At 45.3% G+C, this 14,708-nt stretch overlaps 1 protein-coding gene across 1 annotated transcript in view; it reads right to left on the bottom strand.

Moving 5' to 3' along the window:
* LOC307242450 (attractin-like protein 1) overlaps positions 1–14,708 on the bottom strand; it is a 258,960-nt gene that overhangs the window by 218,123 nt on the left and 26,129 nt on the right. The window contains exons 2-5 of the mRNA XM_080016946.1: positions 12,292–12,375; positions 9,582–9,695; positions 6,731–6,859; positions 3,719–3,927 (exon numbers count right to left, since the gene is read on the bottom strand). Coding sequence (XP_079873072.1) covers positions 3,719–3,927; positions 6,731–6,859; positions 9,582–9,695; positions 12,292–12,375 — 536 coding nt within the window. The remainder of the gene's footprint in view (positions 1–3,718; positions 3,928–6,730; positions 6,860–9,581; positions 9,696–12,291; positions 12,376–14,708) is intronic.

Here is a 14,708-nt window from a genome sequence, read left to right as displayed (position 1 = left end):
CTGCAATTGGCGACCCGGCCCTGGCTATCTAAAGTCACAGTGTTCAACTCCAATATGGCCAGTAATCGCCTCAGCATATGTAACTTTGATTATTGTATTACAGAATTATGTTTTATTGCAAATTCAGTTATTGCAACATACACCGATCAGCCACAAATCTCGTTATAATGGCACCTGTCACAGGGTGGGATATATTAGACAGCAAGTGAACAGTCAGTTCTTGAAGTTGATGCGTTGGAAGCAGGAAAAATGTGAAAGTGTAAGGATCTCAGCCACTTTGACAAGGACCAAATTGTGATGGCTAGACGACTGGTTCAGAGCATCTCCAAAACAGCAGGTCTTGTGGGGTGTTCCCAGTATGCACTGGTTAGTAACTTCCAAAAGTGGTCCACTTTTAATATAATAATCAATATTAGTGTTTATTAGTGGTGGTTTTAATGTTGAGGCTGATCGGTGTAGCGTCTTCCTAAAACATTACATTATCTTTTACTCCAGGAGATGTTTTCATGTCCTGATAAAGGCTAGTTCCTTTCGTCAAGGTTTCAGAGAGTATTTTAGTCTTTGTATTTGTCAGCAATAGAATACACCTTTATGTCAAAATGGTGCTGCCTCACAGCAAGGGGTCCTGGGTTCGATTTCCGCCTGGGGCGCTGTTGGCACCGTGCTCCGGCGGGTTATCTCCCAAATAGGCGCCTTTCTGTGCGGAGTGTGCATGTTCTCCCCGTGCTCACATGGGGTTTCCTCCACCTACCATCAGTATGTGCATGTGCATGCGTGCGTGTGTGTGTGTGTGTGTGTGTGTGTGTGTGTGCGTGTGTGTGTGTGTGTGTGTGTGTGTGTGTGTGTGTGTGTATATATGCATGTGTTGTAGTGTGGTGTGTCATTCTTCTAATGGCAACACATCATGCTTTGACTATGAAGTATAACATTTATATTACAGTACCCCTCATGTGGAATTTAGCTTTATATCTAAGTACTAATTCAAATGTACGCTGGGATGTGCAGGTAAATAGAGACAAAGAGGTGTAGTTTTCCGCACTGATTTCTTTTTAAACTCAGACAACAAAATCTGTTATGAAAGTCGGGCTGACTTTCGTAGCAAGGGCCCTGCAGGATGGACCCCGTATAACAATGTAATAAGAAATAAATTAGATAAATAAACGTAAAAAATGTAAAAAAAAAAAATTATAAAGATACAACAAATCTAAAAAATATCTCAGTATAAATCATTCTAAAGAAATGAATCAACAACTCACATTCCAACAAATGTAGAAAATGGTGCAACTTTGCATTAATGTAAATGTATTTAATAAAATGTGTACACATACTGGAAGAGAAAGGATAGGATGGACGGACATTACATCACAATACGCAGCACCACACGTGTTTTCTTTGGATAAACATAATAAATAATAGAGAATGAGGACTTCCCTCCAACAAAATCAGACAGTGTTTGCAATGGCGCTATCTGGTGGTGACAACAATTTACCTGTAGGGTGTAAAACGTTTGTACTGTAACTGTGTTTCAGTCTGTTTTCAATTTAACTTTAATCTTTTATTTATTTGCTTATGTACTTGTCTGTTTTGAGCTTTTTAATTCTAAACTTGTATTATTCTTTGCTTTATATAGTATATTCTATGCCTTGTGTGCTATACGAATAAATCTATCTTGCTTTGCCTTTAACCCTAGAATGCATATGTCAGGTCAAAAAAATATCCCAGCTTATTTATTTAAATGTTTTATTTTTTAATGTTGCACACAACATTATTTTTATATTTATATTAATTAATATTGCATTTGACTAATTCAGAACCAATGGGTTTGGATCATCCTAAACACCTTAATCATCTGGGTAATTTTGTACCCAGCATGTGCACATCATATGATTAGAAAATTGCAAAATAAAATATAGAATCATCTTTAAAGTTGAATTGACAATGTTTTTTGGTGTGAGGTATAAAATTAAAAAAGTAAAGCAAAGTAAGCAAAAAAAGTAGGAACACTGCTGAGATTATATTTGCCTTTTATTATATTTAAGAGTATCGAGCGTTACGCCAGCTGTTTACATGGTGGGTAAACAAGCTGAAATTGCATAGCTTACCCTCACTTCACCTTACTTAATAGTTAAATTGAATAAAATAGAAAAAGCATTATGGGAAATTAAAGTGTAAGACAGTTTGTGCTCTCGACTTCTGTTTGGCATTTGGGAAGCTGCACGCATAGTTGGCACAAAGGTGTTTATAGAAACCTTGAAGGAGTGGGGAAGGGCGTCCCTCGGCAACAAAAACAAGAACAAAACACCTCAAATATCCATATACACAGTATTTTTTGTTTGTAGTTATTTATCTCTGGGAACCTGTTGAGGAATGTCTTGGTTTTAAAGGAGCAACACCAAACACCCGGAGTCTCAAAGTGATGATTTAATGGATGGGTGGGATGAAGTGGATTCTCTTTTGTGTGTATACGGACACATTATGAGGAGACATTTTGTGTCCTCATAAGGATACATTTAGTGTGTGTGTGTGTGTGTGTGTGTGTTGTGAGGACTACGGTGCTTCCCATTACCCCGACTCCCCTCGCAGATGACAGACACATCCTCCTGTCCTCCGTCTGGGAACAGGTTGACAGCAATCATCCCCCCGTTATTACACCATCATTACTGTGTGTGTGTGTGTGTGTGTGTATGTGTAGAGAGAGAGAGAGAGACTTTGAAGGTTCCTTTATTTTCAGTTAGAGAGAAAACAAGACGTTACTTGTAGTGTCGTAGTATTTTAGAACCTGTTCATTTGATAAATATAAAGTGATCACATTTTCACCATTTCCCACTTTTGTCAGAATGTGAATTGTTCATACAGGGCTCATTGTTTTAGTTGATTGTTCTAAAAATGTATACCGACAGATTTTCCATTTTGAGGTTTATTGCATATTTGCATTTATTTTTCAAATTTTTTTATTGTCATTACTTGAGTATTATTACCTATCTGTCCATCTATTTAATCCCGACCACCTGTGACTGGAACACACTGGTTACAGTGGAGGATGTGCTTGTAATGCAAGGTGTGTGCCAGCAGGAGGCGGCACACCATCATTTTACTAAGTCAATTCATTGGAACCCCATTAGGAGTCATTAGTCTGTGTGATTAAAATATAGCAAAAACTGCAGGTTTTTTTCAACTGGTTTTAAGGCTTTTTAAGCGCCATACGTTTGGTGTAGGAAATTAGGTCATTGTGAGTCACGATGTCCAACGTGGCCGAGTCAAATTCAAGTGGAATGTACCTCCACAGCGCAATCGCAAAGGGCTTCGCGGGACCACGTCGAAAAAGATAAGCCTCCTGAAAAAGTGTGACACTCCCCTCCACCCTGAGACCTCAAGACAGGCGAGGAAAAACAAAAAGGGCCAGTCGGGAGAAAAACAAGAACCCAAGAAGGAAAACACAAGAGCCGTTGCCTAAGTGTAAAAAAGCGGGACAATGTACAGCCAGCCGGTCATTAATGCAAAATAACCCCCAGAATAAGGTCAGAATGGGGTCTTCTCCTGATCCTTCCTGGTCGGGGGTTATTTTGCGATAATGACCGGCTGGCTGTATATTTTGCCTTATAATAAGGTAACCCGTTGACGTTTGAGAGAGACTGGCCAGTCGGGCGTACAACCCGTGCCCATTGAAATTCTACTTTGTCTCTCTTTTCCCGGTGGCGTGGCCCCGCCGCCGCCTCACCTTGCCAGCTGTCGTTGCAGACGCAGAGCTTCTCGCCCGTCAGGTCACAGTAGCCGCGGCCGGGGCTGCCGCAGTTGTCCCTGCAGTAGGGCACGTCGCAGGCCTCGCCCTTCCAGTGCTCCTCGCACTCGCAGTACACCCGACCCGACGCCGCGTTGGCCGTGCTGCAGCGGCCGTGGCCTGAGCAGTTGTTGGGGCAGGAGTTGATCCTGGAGAGAGGAAAAAAAAGGACCAGGCAACCCGCCCCAAAAAAAGACCTTTAGACAGGTAGGGAGCTACATGTAGGTAGGTACAGGTAGGGAGGTACATGTAGGTAGGTACAGGTAGGGAGCTACATGTAGGTAGGTACAGGTAGGGAGGTACATGTAGGTAGGTACAGGTAGGGAGGTACATGTAGGTAGGTACAGGTAGGGAGGTACATGTAGGTAGGTACAGGTAGGGAGGTACATGTAGGTAGGTACAGGCTTGGAGGTACAGGTAGGGAGGTACAGGCTTGGAGGTACAGGTAGGGAGGTACAGGTAGGGAGGTACAGGTAGGGAGGTACATGTAGGGAGGTACATGTAGGTAGGTACATGTAGGTAGGTACATGTAGGTAGGTACAGGTAGGTAGGTACAGGTAGGGAGGTACAGGTAGGGAGGTACAGGTAGGGAGGTACAGGTAGGGAGGTACATGTAGGGAGGTACATGTAGGGAGGTACATGTAGGGAGGTACAGGTAGGGAGGTACATGTAGGGAGGTACATGTAGGGAGGTACATGTAGGTAGGTACATGTAGGTAGGTACAGGTAGGGAGGTACAGGTAGGGAGGTACATGTAGGGAGGTACATGTAGGGAGGTACATGTAGGTAGGTACATGTAGGTAGGTACATGTACGTAGGTACAGGTAGGGAGGTACAGGTAGGAAGGTACAGGTAGGGAGGTACATGTAGGGAGGTACAGGTAGGGAGGTACAGGTAGGTAGGTACAGGTAGGTAGGTACAGGTAGGGAGGTACAGGTAGGTAGGTACAGGTAGGTAGGTACATGTAGGTAGGTACATGTAGGTAGGTAGAGGTAGGGAGGTACAGGTAGGTAGGTACAGGTAGGTAGGTACATGTAGGTAGGTACATGTAGGTAGGTACAGGTAGGGAGGTACAGGTAGGTAGGTACAGGTAGGTAGGTACATGTAGGTAGGTACATGTAGGTAGGTACAGGTAGGGAGGTACAGGTAGGTAGGTACAGGTAGGTAGGTACATGTAGGTAGGTACATGTAGTTTGGTACATTTAGGGAGGTACATGTAGGGAGGTACGGCTAGGTAGGTATATGTAGGGAGGTACATGTAGGGAGGTACATGTAGGGAGGTACAGGTAGGGAGGTACAGGTAGGGAGGTATGTAGGTGTAAAAAATTGATATTGTAGAATAAACCTAATGATAAACAACAAAACCAAAAATATAAACCAGTCAGATAATATGGCAAAGCCTTTCTGGCAAAAAAAAAAAAAAAAAAAAAGCAGACGAAAATTCATTCAAACATAAAATGATACAGAGACAAAAAGAGACATGGGAATGGCTTGATCCCAAAATGTCCAAAAAGTATGTTTCTGCCTGCCATATCAAAGACAAGACGGAGAGTGATTAAATAGATGCACAAATGGAGGCTGGAAAAAGCAATTTAATTGACTCAAACACAGGTTCTCCCCCCTACCTTTGACAAGAGGGTTGTCATGACAACCACAGCCTTATTCTCCGCCCGATATGTATTTCCAGTGTGTGTGTGTGACGGCCTTGAGGCTTTGCTACCGTGCAGTAACTGCCGACCAACACTAACATGTCCGTGTCTCACACACACACACACACACACACACACACACATATATAGACACACACATATATAGACACACACACCTTGATTGACAGGCTGAACACGACGCCTGCCCAGAGCCTCGAACAACGATAACAGTGAGAGAGAGAGACGGGAATGGTGGGAAGGGGCGTGCAAGACGCAAATGGAGACAGAGGGAGCACGGAGGGGGAAGGGAGGGAGGGAAGGAAACGCGGAGGTTGGGGGTGAAAGCTTATTTCTGAATCTCAACGCAGCCGATGGAGGAGTCTCGAGGCCGAATGGAGAAACGCCAGCACGCCGGAAAACAACCCGCCAGCCGGCGAAAACAATCCCATCGGCCGCTCAATCTCGTGGGCACTCACCTGCCCCTCTCGAGCTGAGCAGGTGAGTGCCGTGGTGGCGGCAGAATGATTCACAGCGGTGGAGGAAGCACTCAGAGCTTTTTATTAGATCTAAAAGTAGAAGGAGCCTTGTCCCCAAAATAACTCCATACTCAACGAATATATATATATTTGATTGGAGTCGTGGGGTCGACGGAAAGGAATGCCCTTCAATGTTTTGGGTCCCCCCCCCCCCACTTAAAAATACACTCTGGCCCCCTCGATTTTAAGATGGGAAAGATGCGCGACGCATTTCTTTCGGTGCGGTAAATCTGAAAGTACCACGTTGGCATTTCTGCTGAGGTAAAACTATTACAGTACCCGCCTGGAAGTGTACTTAAAGTGTTAAAAATAAAAGTAGGAGCCGTCTCCAGAGTCGTGATGAAAGTGGCTACTCTTGCCTTTTTTTCCGAGCGATGAGTACTCGCGCAAAGCCTGATTAGAATTTACAATAAAAACAGTATCGGCGGCATCATAGTAGTTAGGAATCAAAGAAGGGATCAGAATGCAGTAGTAATCGTAGTCCTCATGTCAAGGTCTTTTCATTAGAAATGCAGCATAGTAAACAGTATCGGTATTGGCTTTGAAATTCAAAGTGGAGTAAATGAATACACTTAATTAATTAAAAATGTACTTAAGCGCCGCAACAAAGTGAGTGTACTTCGTTACGTTCCACCACCGGATACTTCACGACAGCAGATACCGGTACTTTACGGAGACCCTCTGCCAACGTTGAATTTGGGGGCGTTTGGGGGTGTGCCTGAAAGAAGTGGTGATGACGAGCCGGGGGGAAGGCGTGTCCAGACGTACGAGTAGGCGACGTCGAAGCCGGTCAGGTTGTAGGCGGCGTCACTGAAAAAGTGCAGCAGAGCGAAGCCCGACATGGTCACCACCTCAGGAACCGTCTCATTGGCCCTGGACTGAGGAACCACCAGCCCACTGTGGGGAGGGGGAGGTAAATAGGGAGCATAAAATAAACACAATTGAAGGAAATTAAAACCAGAGTTGGCATAAAACATTTGATTTCATTTTATTTCATTTCATTTTATTAGAGCGTGTCAGGATCCCGCCCTGTGCTCGTCAGTTATCTGTCTCTCTCTGGTCTCACATCGCTGCCACTGCGCACCTGTCGCCAGTCAGCAACCTCACCGCCTGTCTTCACCTTCCTCGTCACTCCCCTTGTATTTAACCTGTTCCCCATACACTCTGTATCGCTCAGATCGTTGTGTCCGTGTGCGTATAGAGTATAGAGTATTCTCTGTTCCTTTCTACGGTGTTGATTCTCTGCCTCTCCCCTGATACCAATTCCCTGCCTGTTCCTGGACCCCGACGCCCTGCCTGTTCCTGGGCCCCGACCCCCTGCCTGTTCCTGGACTCCCACGCCCTGCCTGTTCCTGGACCCCCGACGCCCTGCCTGTTCCTGGACCCCCACGCCCTGCCTGTTCCTGGGCCCCGACGCCCTGCCTGTTCCTGGGCCCCCGACGCCCTGCCTGTTCCTGGACCCCGACGCCCTGCCTGTTCCTGGACCCCGACGCCCTGCCTGTTCCTGGACCCCGACGCCCTGCCTGTTCCTGGACTCCCACGCCCTACCTGTTCCTGGACCCCCGACGCCCTGCCTGTTCCTGGGCCCCGACGCCCTGCCTGTTCCTGGACCCCGACGCCCTGCCTGTTCCTGGGCCCCGACGCCCTGCCTGTTCCTGGGCCCCCGACGCCCTGCCTGTTCCTGGACCCCGACGCCCTGCCTGTTCCTGGACTCCCACGCCCTGCCTGTTCCTGGACCCGGACGCCTTGCCTGTTCCTGGACCCGGACGCCCTGCCTGTTCCTGGACCCCGACGCCCTGCCTGTTCCTGGGCCCCGACGCCCTGCCTGTTCCTGGGCCCCGACGCCCTGCCTGTTCCTGGACCCCGACGCCCTGCCTGTTCCTGGACCCCGACGCCCTGCCTGTTCCTGGACTCCCACGCCCTACCTGTTCCTGGACCCCCGACGCCCTGCCTGTTCCTGGACCCCGACGCCCTGCCTGTTCCTGGACCCCGACGCCCTGCCTGTTCCTGGGCCCCCGACGCCCTGCCTGTTCCTGGACCCCGACGCCCTGCCTGTTCCTGGGCCCCCGACGCCTGCCTGTTCCTGGACCCCGACGCCCTGCCTGTTCCTGGGCCCCCGACGCCCTGCCTGTTCCTGGACCCCGACGCCCTGCCTGTTCCTGGGCCCTGACGCCCTGCCTGTTCCTGGGCCTCGACGCCCTGCCTGTTCCTGGGCCCCCGACGCCCTGCCTGTTCCTGGGCCCTGACGCCCTGCCTGTTCCTGGGCCCCGACGCCCTGCCTGTTCCTGGACCCCGACGCCCTGCCTGTTCCTGGACCCCGACTGTTCCCCTGGTTTTGACCCCTGCCTGTTTCTCAATAAACTCCTTTACCCTTGCGCCTACTCCTGAGCCTCCTCCGTGCCCTGCATTTGGGTTCGCCAGACGGCACCCGTAACAAAGAGAGCGAGAGAGAGTCGGGAGGTGATGGGAGACAGAGAAGGGGGGAGAGGGGGAGAGAGATGGGGGGAGGAGAAGGTAAAGGATCGGTGGCGGAATGGTAAGGAAGGACAAACAAGAGGGAAGACAGAGAGAGAGAGATGTATAGAAAGAGACAAACACACTAACGTTCTCAGACTCTTTGCTGGTGGAGAGTTTATAGATCGCTCCTCGCTCAGTGTGAGAGTGTGTGTGTGTGTGTGTGTGTGTGTGTGTGAGAGATAAAAGCACTTCCATTACAGGGATGTGGGAGACCATTAAAATGATGGCCTGATTAACTTCCCTGTAAAGTAACATTACTGTGCACACACACAGCTGCTCTCTTTTTATCTTTCCTTTCTTTCTTTCCTTTTGTTGTTTGAGCTTTTTCTATAATTGAAATGTTTTTCTTAAATTAATTAATCCCTTGTGGATCAACCTGTCGACCGAGAGATTGATTAAGATGAACAATAAACCAGAAAAATGAACAATGAAAAAAATTTGCAATGAACAGATGAAATGATGAAAAAAACAAAACAATAAAATAATAAGAAAAATGTCACAATAAAGGCCTTAAAAACACCAATGAACAATAAAATCAATGTAACAAACAAAAATGTAATCTAACAATAAGAGAAAACAGAAAAAAATGGAAATACACAACAAATAGGAAACACTTGAGCTTTCTCATATTAATGGCACGAAAGGGCATCTTTACCGCATTAATAATCATAATAATAATTGTGCATCACTTACTCGTTTATATGGTAAAATACAAATGATGTGGCTAACTGTTCTATTTTTTTTTCCTGTAAACAGTGCCAATACCCATTTATACAGTATACGTATATTTTGTCTTGGTTTGTTTATTGTTTTATCGATCTCTTTATTTATCATTACTATTCTGTCATTGGGATTCTTGTTCCTGACGATTTATTTCCCCATTGCACATGTACATGAAAATGATCATTATTCCCTTTTAAACACAGTATCTGCTGTACTGTACATGATGGCATATATGGCACAAATGGAATATATCTTTGCTTTCCTGTATATACAATTCTGTTCAGATTTAGACTACATAATAATTATAATTAATGATTGTGTGCTTGGTGCGTTTTCAAGATGTGACTTTGAGCAACTTGGTGAAAAGGTCTGGCCTCACCTGAGCACAGCAACCAGCGGAGAGTAGATGGAGTCTCCATCGTAGATGTACATGTGGTCCCAGCTGCACTCGGTGGCAAAGTGGTTGAACCGGAGCCTCAGCACGGCGTTAGGGCTGGAGAGAGAGAGAGAGAGAGAGAAGGGTACATGGATATGCATTAAGACAGCATACTGATTTGCAATTACTTAATAACTAGTATGCCTAGTTTAAGAGCTTCTGACAAGACACAACACTGTATTTGCATTTAGTCAAGTCAAGCTTTATATATATATATATATATATATATATAAATCAAGGGGGCTATATATATATATATATATATAGCACGTTTCATACACAGGGCAACACAATGTGCTTTACATAGAGTCACAATATAATCAAAATACAAATCCAAGTGCAGAGTATAAATATGCATATCAATAGTTGTGTGGCAATTTCTCCTACCACAAGCCACCCAAGTGGTGTTTTCAGGGCCCTCCAGCACAGAGACACAGAAGACGATGTTGTAGACACACCAGTTTATTGTAGAGAGGAGGCCAGTTGGAATTAGCCCGGGAGCAGATCGAACATGTCATGACAGGGCTCCTCTGTCATGAGTGTGTGTGGGGATGGCGGTTTTACCTGCTGCTCATTAGACTCACCAACGAGCAACAGGTATGCAGCCACCCTGACCCAGTCGCCCAGATCCAGGTCAGGTGTGGCTGCTCAACCAGACCGACCCCACACCACAAGTTGTGCGTGCAACTATACAAAGAGGTAGTGCAGAATATGCAAATCTCACAATATTCAGAACACACAAACACACAAACACATACACACTTAGAACTTAGTCATAGACTGTAGTGAAAAGTAAGGTTTTTGACCGGCTTTTAAGAGTGTTCAGCGTAGGCTTTGGCAGCCTTATGATGAAATCGGCAATCGGCGATCGACTCCATCAATCGTGATTGACTTTTTTTTTTTTCAAGCGCCAGAATAATTCCGAGCATTGAGACGGTCTAAATGCAGTTTACCGTGTTCCGAAACTGGAGCGGAGCGGGAGAGGGAGCGGGACACATGGTTCTTAAAATTTAGATCACCGTCTAGGACTACACCCAGATTTCTGGCTTCACTTTTGCTCTCCGGAGACAGAGAACTGTGATGGGCTTCAATTTACTGTCCGAGCCTTTCCACCAAAGACGAGTATTTCTGTTATCCTTGTACATCCTATGACATCCATAGATTAATATCATTAATATCATTAATACCCTGTTTTAGGGAGTGTATGGGATGTAGGTCATCAGGAGTTATATGCAAGATGGAGCATTTACGGTAGAGATTAAATTGTAAAGGGGAGGGTCCAAGCAGCAGGTGGAGGACCTGAGCTGCCCGACAATAGTCTTTTTTATTTTAGGTCTTAAGGGACAATGCAAGATATAGCAGCAGTCATATTCCAGGAGAAGCCGGGGTAGGTTCATTAATTTTCTGGATCTCGAGGCATTAATGTTCTGTCTGATAGCAATAATTTAGTTACTGAGAAATAATCAGCGCCATTAGCGCTGATTGGTCCGATCCGGGAGAGTATTCTTATGCGTTGTTTTGTCTTGCAGTGGGGATCATGTGGTGCAGGAGACCTGACCCCGCTGACCAGACCGCGACCCAAAACGGACCAAGACGCTGATTATTGCTTTATGTACACGTTTTGGCCAGCGAGCCTTTTTGTTTACGCATTTCATAAAAACCACGTCATGTCCGCACCTCACTGCCCAAATGTCTCAGTCTCCCTCCCTGAACCCGTATCTGTGTGTAGAGTCTCCCACATTGTCTTTCTCCACTTTTGTTCTGCCTGGTGGCACGCTCTCTTCAGCTGCCTAACAAGATTAAGATGGACGCAAGATTATCCCTTACACGCGAGTTGCTTTACGTTTTGAACCACTGCTCCACTGTGGACAGATAAAGCATGGCAACCGCTTTTCCACAAATGCCGCCGGGGGGCGTGCCCAGGCGCGGGCGCAAAATCACGTCATCGAGGGGGATATAATTACTGGCGAGATCCGAGCACGGACCCCACAGGGGCCCTGCATGGGTCGGAAACGCCCCAATCACGGATCTGCCTGGCTCCTGTCATGTTCCAGTTGGCCTCTCCGAGTGGCTCCTACTGTATGGCAACTAGTTACGGCTAGCATGTAGACGGAGTTTTACGAGCCGGAGAAGTGGTTGCCCATGACAACAGTCATTAGTAACAAACGGCCGTCATTATCACCGCTGTTTGGCGCTATCGACCAATCAGAGTCGAGTATTCCACAGAGCTTTGTAATAAACAATGCTATAGGTCATGTATATTATATATTTATTCTGTGAGTTGACATTAAATGGCCAGATTGAACCCATAGTAGAAAACTGAATTAAAAGCACAGGATAGAAGGTAAGATACAAAGCAGTCCACGGATGTCTGGAAGGGATTTGGTTGTCTTTTAATTGTCCAATAAAATATCTTATCAGAAAGAAAAAAATATCAATTTTATCATCATCATAAAAATATAGCCTACTAACCAGACAGGTGTTGGCCCTGAAGCTGCCCCTAGGCTACTTTGAACACAAGTCATTAGAAAAAACATAAATTAAACTCAATTCAAAATATAAATATGCCATAACAACAGATAATGCGACAGATTATTTTTCCAGATGGTATTACAGTTCTATTACAGAGAGAAGGAAATGATGGAATACTCACTAGCCCTCTATTAACCATGTGCACTTGGTCTTGTATTTGTAGTTGATTGGTCCGTCCGTGAGCGATCCTGACAGATCCGTTAACCTGAGGAGGGGGGGGGGGGGGAGAGGGCGAGGGATGGACAGAGAGGAAGGAGAGAGAGGGAAGGTCAAAGCGATAAAGCCTGGAACAACACACAGAACGATAGGAAAACTCAGCTGTCCAGGTTTGGATTTCCCAGTGAAATGATGTAATGCAAAAAAACAACGGGCTTTTATTTCGAGAATGAATAAAAAATAAAAAACCTAAAACATTTCATTTTCACAGCATCACAATGAATCTGACGCCAAGAATCCTCAATGTTTGAATGGAGAAAGAACACATAATAATAAAAATAATTATATGAATAACCTTGATTTGAAGAGCACATTTGTATAGGAACTCAAAGTGCTTTACATAATTAGAAGGCAATTATTATTATTATTATTATTATAATAATAATAAATATAGCTGCAGCCAGCAATACACGGGGCCCAGTTTAGTCGAGTTGGGTGCGTTTTTCAGTTTCCCGGGTTCTCTGAAACGCAGCGCGATTTTCCAAGTTTACTTGAACGCAGCCTGGGCTCCCCCCCCCCCCCCCCGTCCGTCGTCCCCCGGTTGCTCGTCTTGTGGAGCAACCACTGTGCAGTCTACACAGCACAACCCTCCTGTCTTTGAAACAACCGTCCATGTTTGCCCGTAAACCAGAACTTCTCATTGTTAGAACTCACCGTGTTGTCTGCGGACACAGAGCTGCACTCTCAATGACCGGTGGCCGTGCCGCGTGGTGCCGCGTCGGGCGGTGCCGTGTCGTTTATTTGTTGAGTTTTTTCCTTGGATTATATTTTCGGTACGTTACGTTTCCATGAAATATGATAAATGTTGTGGTATCTCCGTGAGTAATAACGATTGCATGGCTTCTATTTTTCAGGCGCCTGGATCTTGAACGCATCACTGAGTAGCACATTTCAGTATATTCCAGGGACCCGCTGACGACATTTTAGGGATTATTTTTTATTATTTTTTTCCATTCATCTGGCAAAATAAATCTGGACCACAGATTTAAAATATCAATGTAACAGATCTACTGACATCTACCGGGTAAGAAGCTATATAAATATACACGTAAATCAATAGTTTTGCAACGTCCAAAGACTACAAACTGACAGAGACTAGACCACACACTTCTTCATTCCTGACCACTGCACAACTGACACTATTCAGCCCTCTAGCCACCTTCCTCTGCACTCCACTTGTATTTAACCTGTTCCCCGTTCATTCTGTCCTTGTCAGATCGTTGTTGTCTCCTCTGTGTTGTATCCACTGCATCATACCTACTGGGACACCTACTGTAACCATTCTCTGCTTGTTCCTGGACCCCGATTCTCTGCCTGATTCCCCGGACACTGATTCCCTGCCTGATTCCCCGGACTCTGATTCTCTGCCCGATTCCCCGGACACTGATTCTCTGCCTGGTTCCCTGCCAATAAGTTTTCCTCCGAAGACTGTTCCCCTGGCTTTGACCCCTGCCTGTTTGCAATAAACTCTTGCTCCTTTGGACCTACTCCTGAGCCTCCGTTGTGTCCTGCATTTGGGTTCACTAGACAGCACTCCTGACACATAATCATAATAATAAACCAAACGGGCCAAATTTAATATTTATTCATATTTTCTTTAGTGAAAAATGTATAAAAATTATACTCTTTTTCCATTTTGGGTCATCAATTTAGACCGTGAAGGAACACGATCATTCCTCAGCTTGAATTAATGGTCTCAAATAATTTGTCCCGACATAATCCTCACAAACGTTTTAGGCCCTTTTACAATTATGCTATCTCATCTATTAACCATCCTATTGTTTGGTGTGGTAGTATTATAATTATTGTGAAAATCCACGGTCTGGTCCTCTCCTGCCGTCCCCCATCCCACTAACCACGACAAAAACCCATTGGAAAATCCTTTGACTAATTAACTAACTAACATTTTCCATAATCATAGAAGCAAGATACCGGAAAAGTGAAGACAATATAGAAACATCCTCCAACCAAGCCAGTTATAACTAAGACAATATTTGCTTCCTGGCGTGAAAATTAAGTAAACGTTAGACATAAATGAAAGTATACGGTTAAAAAACACACCTTAATTCCCACCAGCAACAGTAGGATATTGGGACTCGTGAGAACAATTAGTGTCCTCATGATCCAAAACACTTTAATGCTGCTTCAAAATACTATAAAATACTACATACTATATTTCCTGATCAAGATTCAAAAATGTTTCAAAAATTCAAAAATTTCAAATGTTTTTTTAGATGTCCTTATAAACCACCACACCAGTGTGTGTATGAGTGAGTGTGTGTGTGTGTGTGTGTGTGTGTGTGTGTGTGTGTGTGTGTCACA

This window comes from Zeus faber, assembly GCF_960531495.2.
Source record: "Zeus faber genome assembly, chromosome: 16".
In the NCBI taxonomy this organism is placed as follows: domain Eukaryota; kingdom Metazoa; phylum Chordata; class Actinopteri; order Zeiformes; family Zeidae; genus Zeus; species Zeus faber.
Note: the sequence above shows the minus strand (reverse complement) of the source record. Positions and strands in the feature narration are given on the sequence as shown.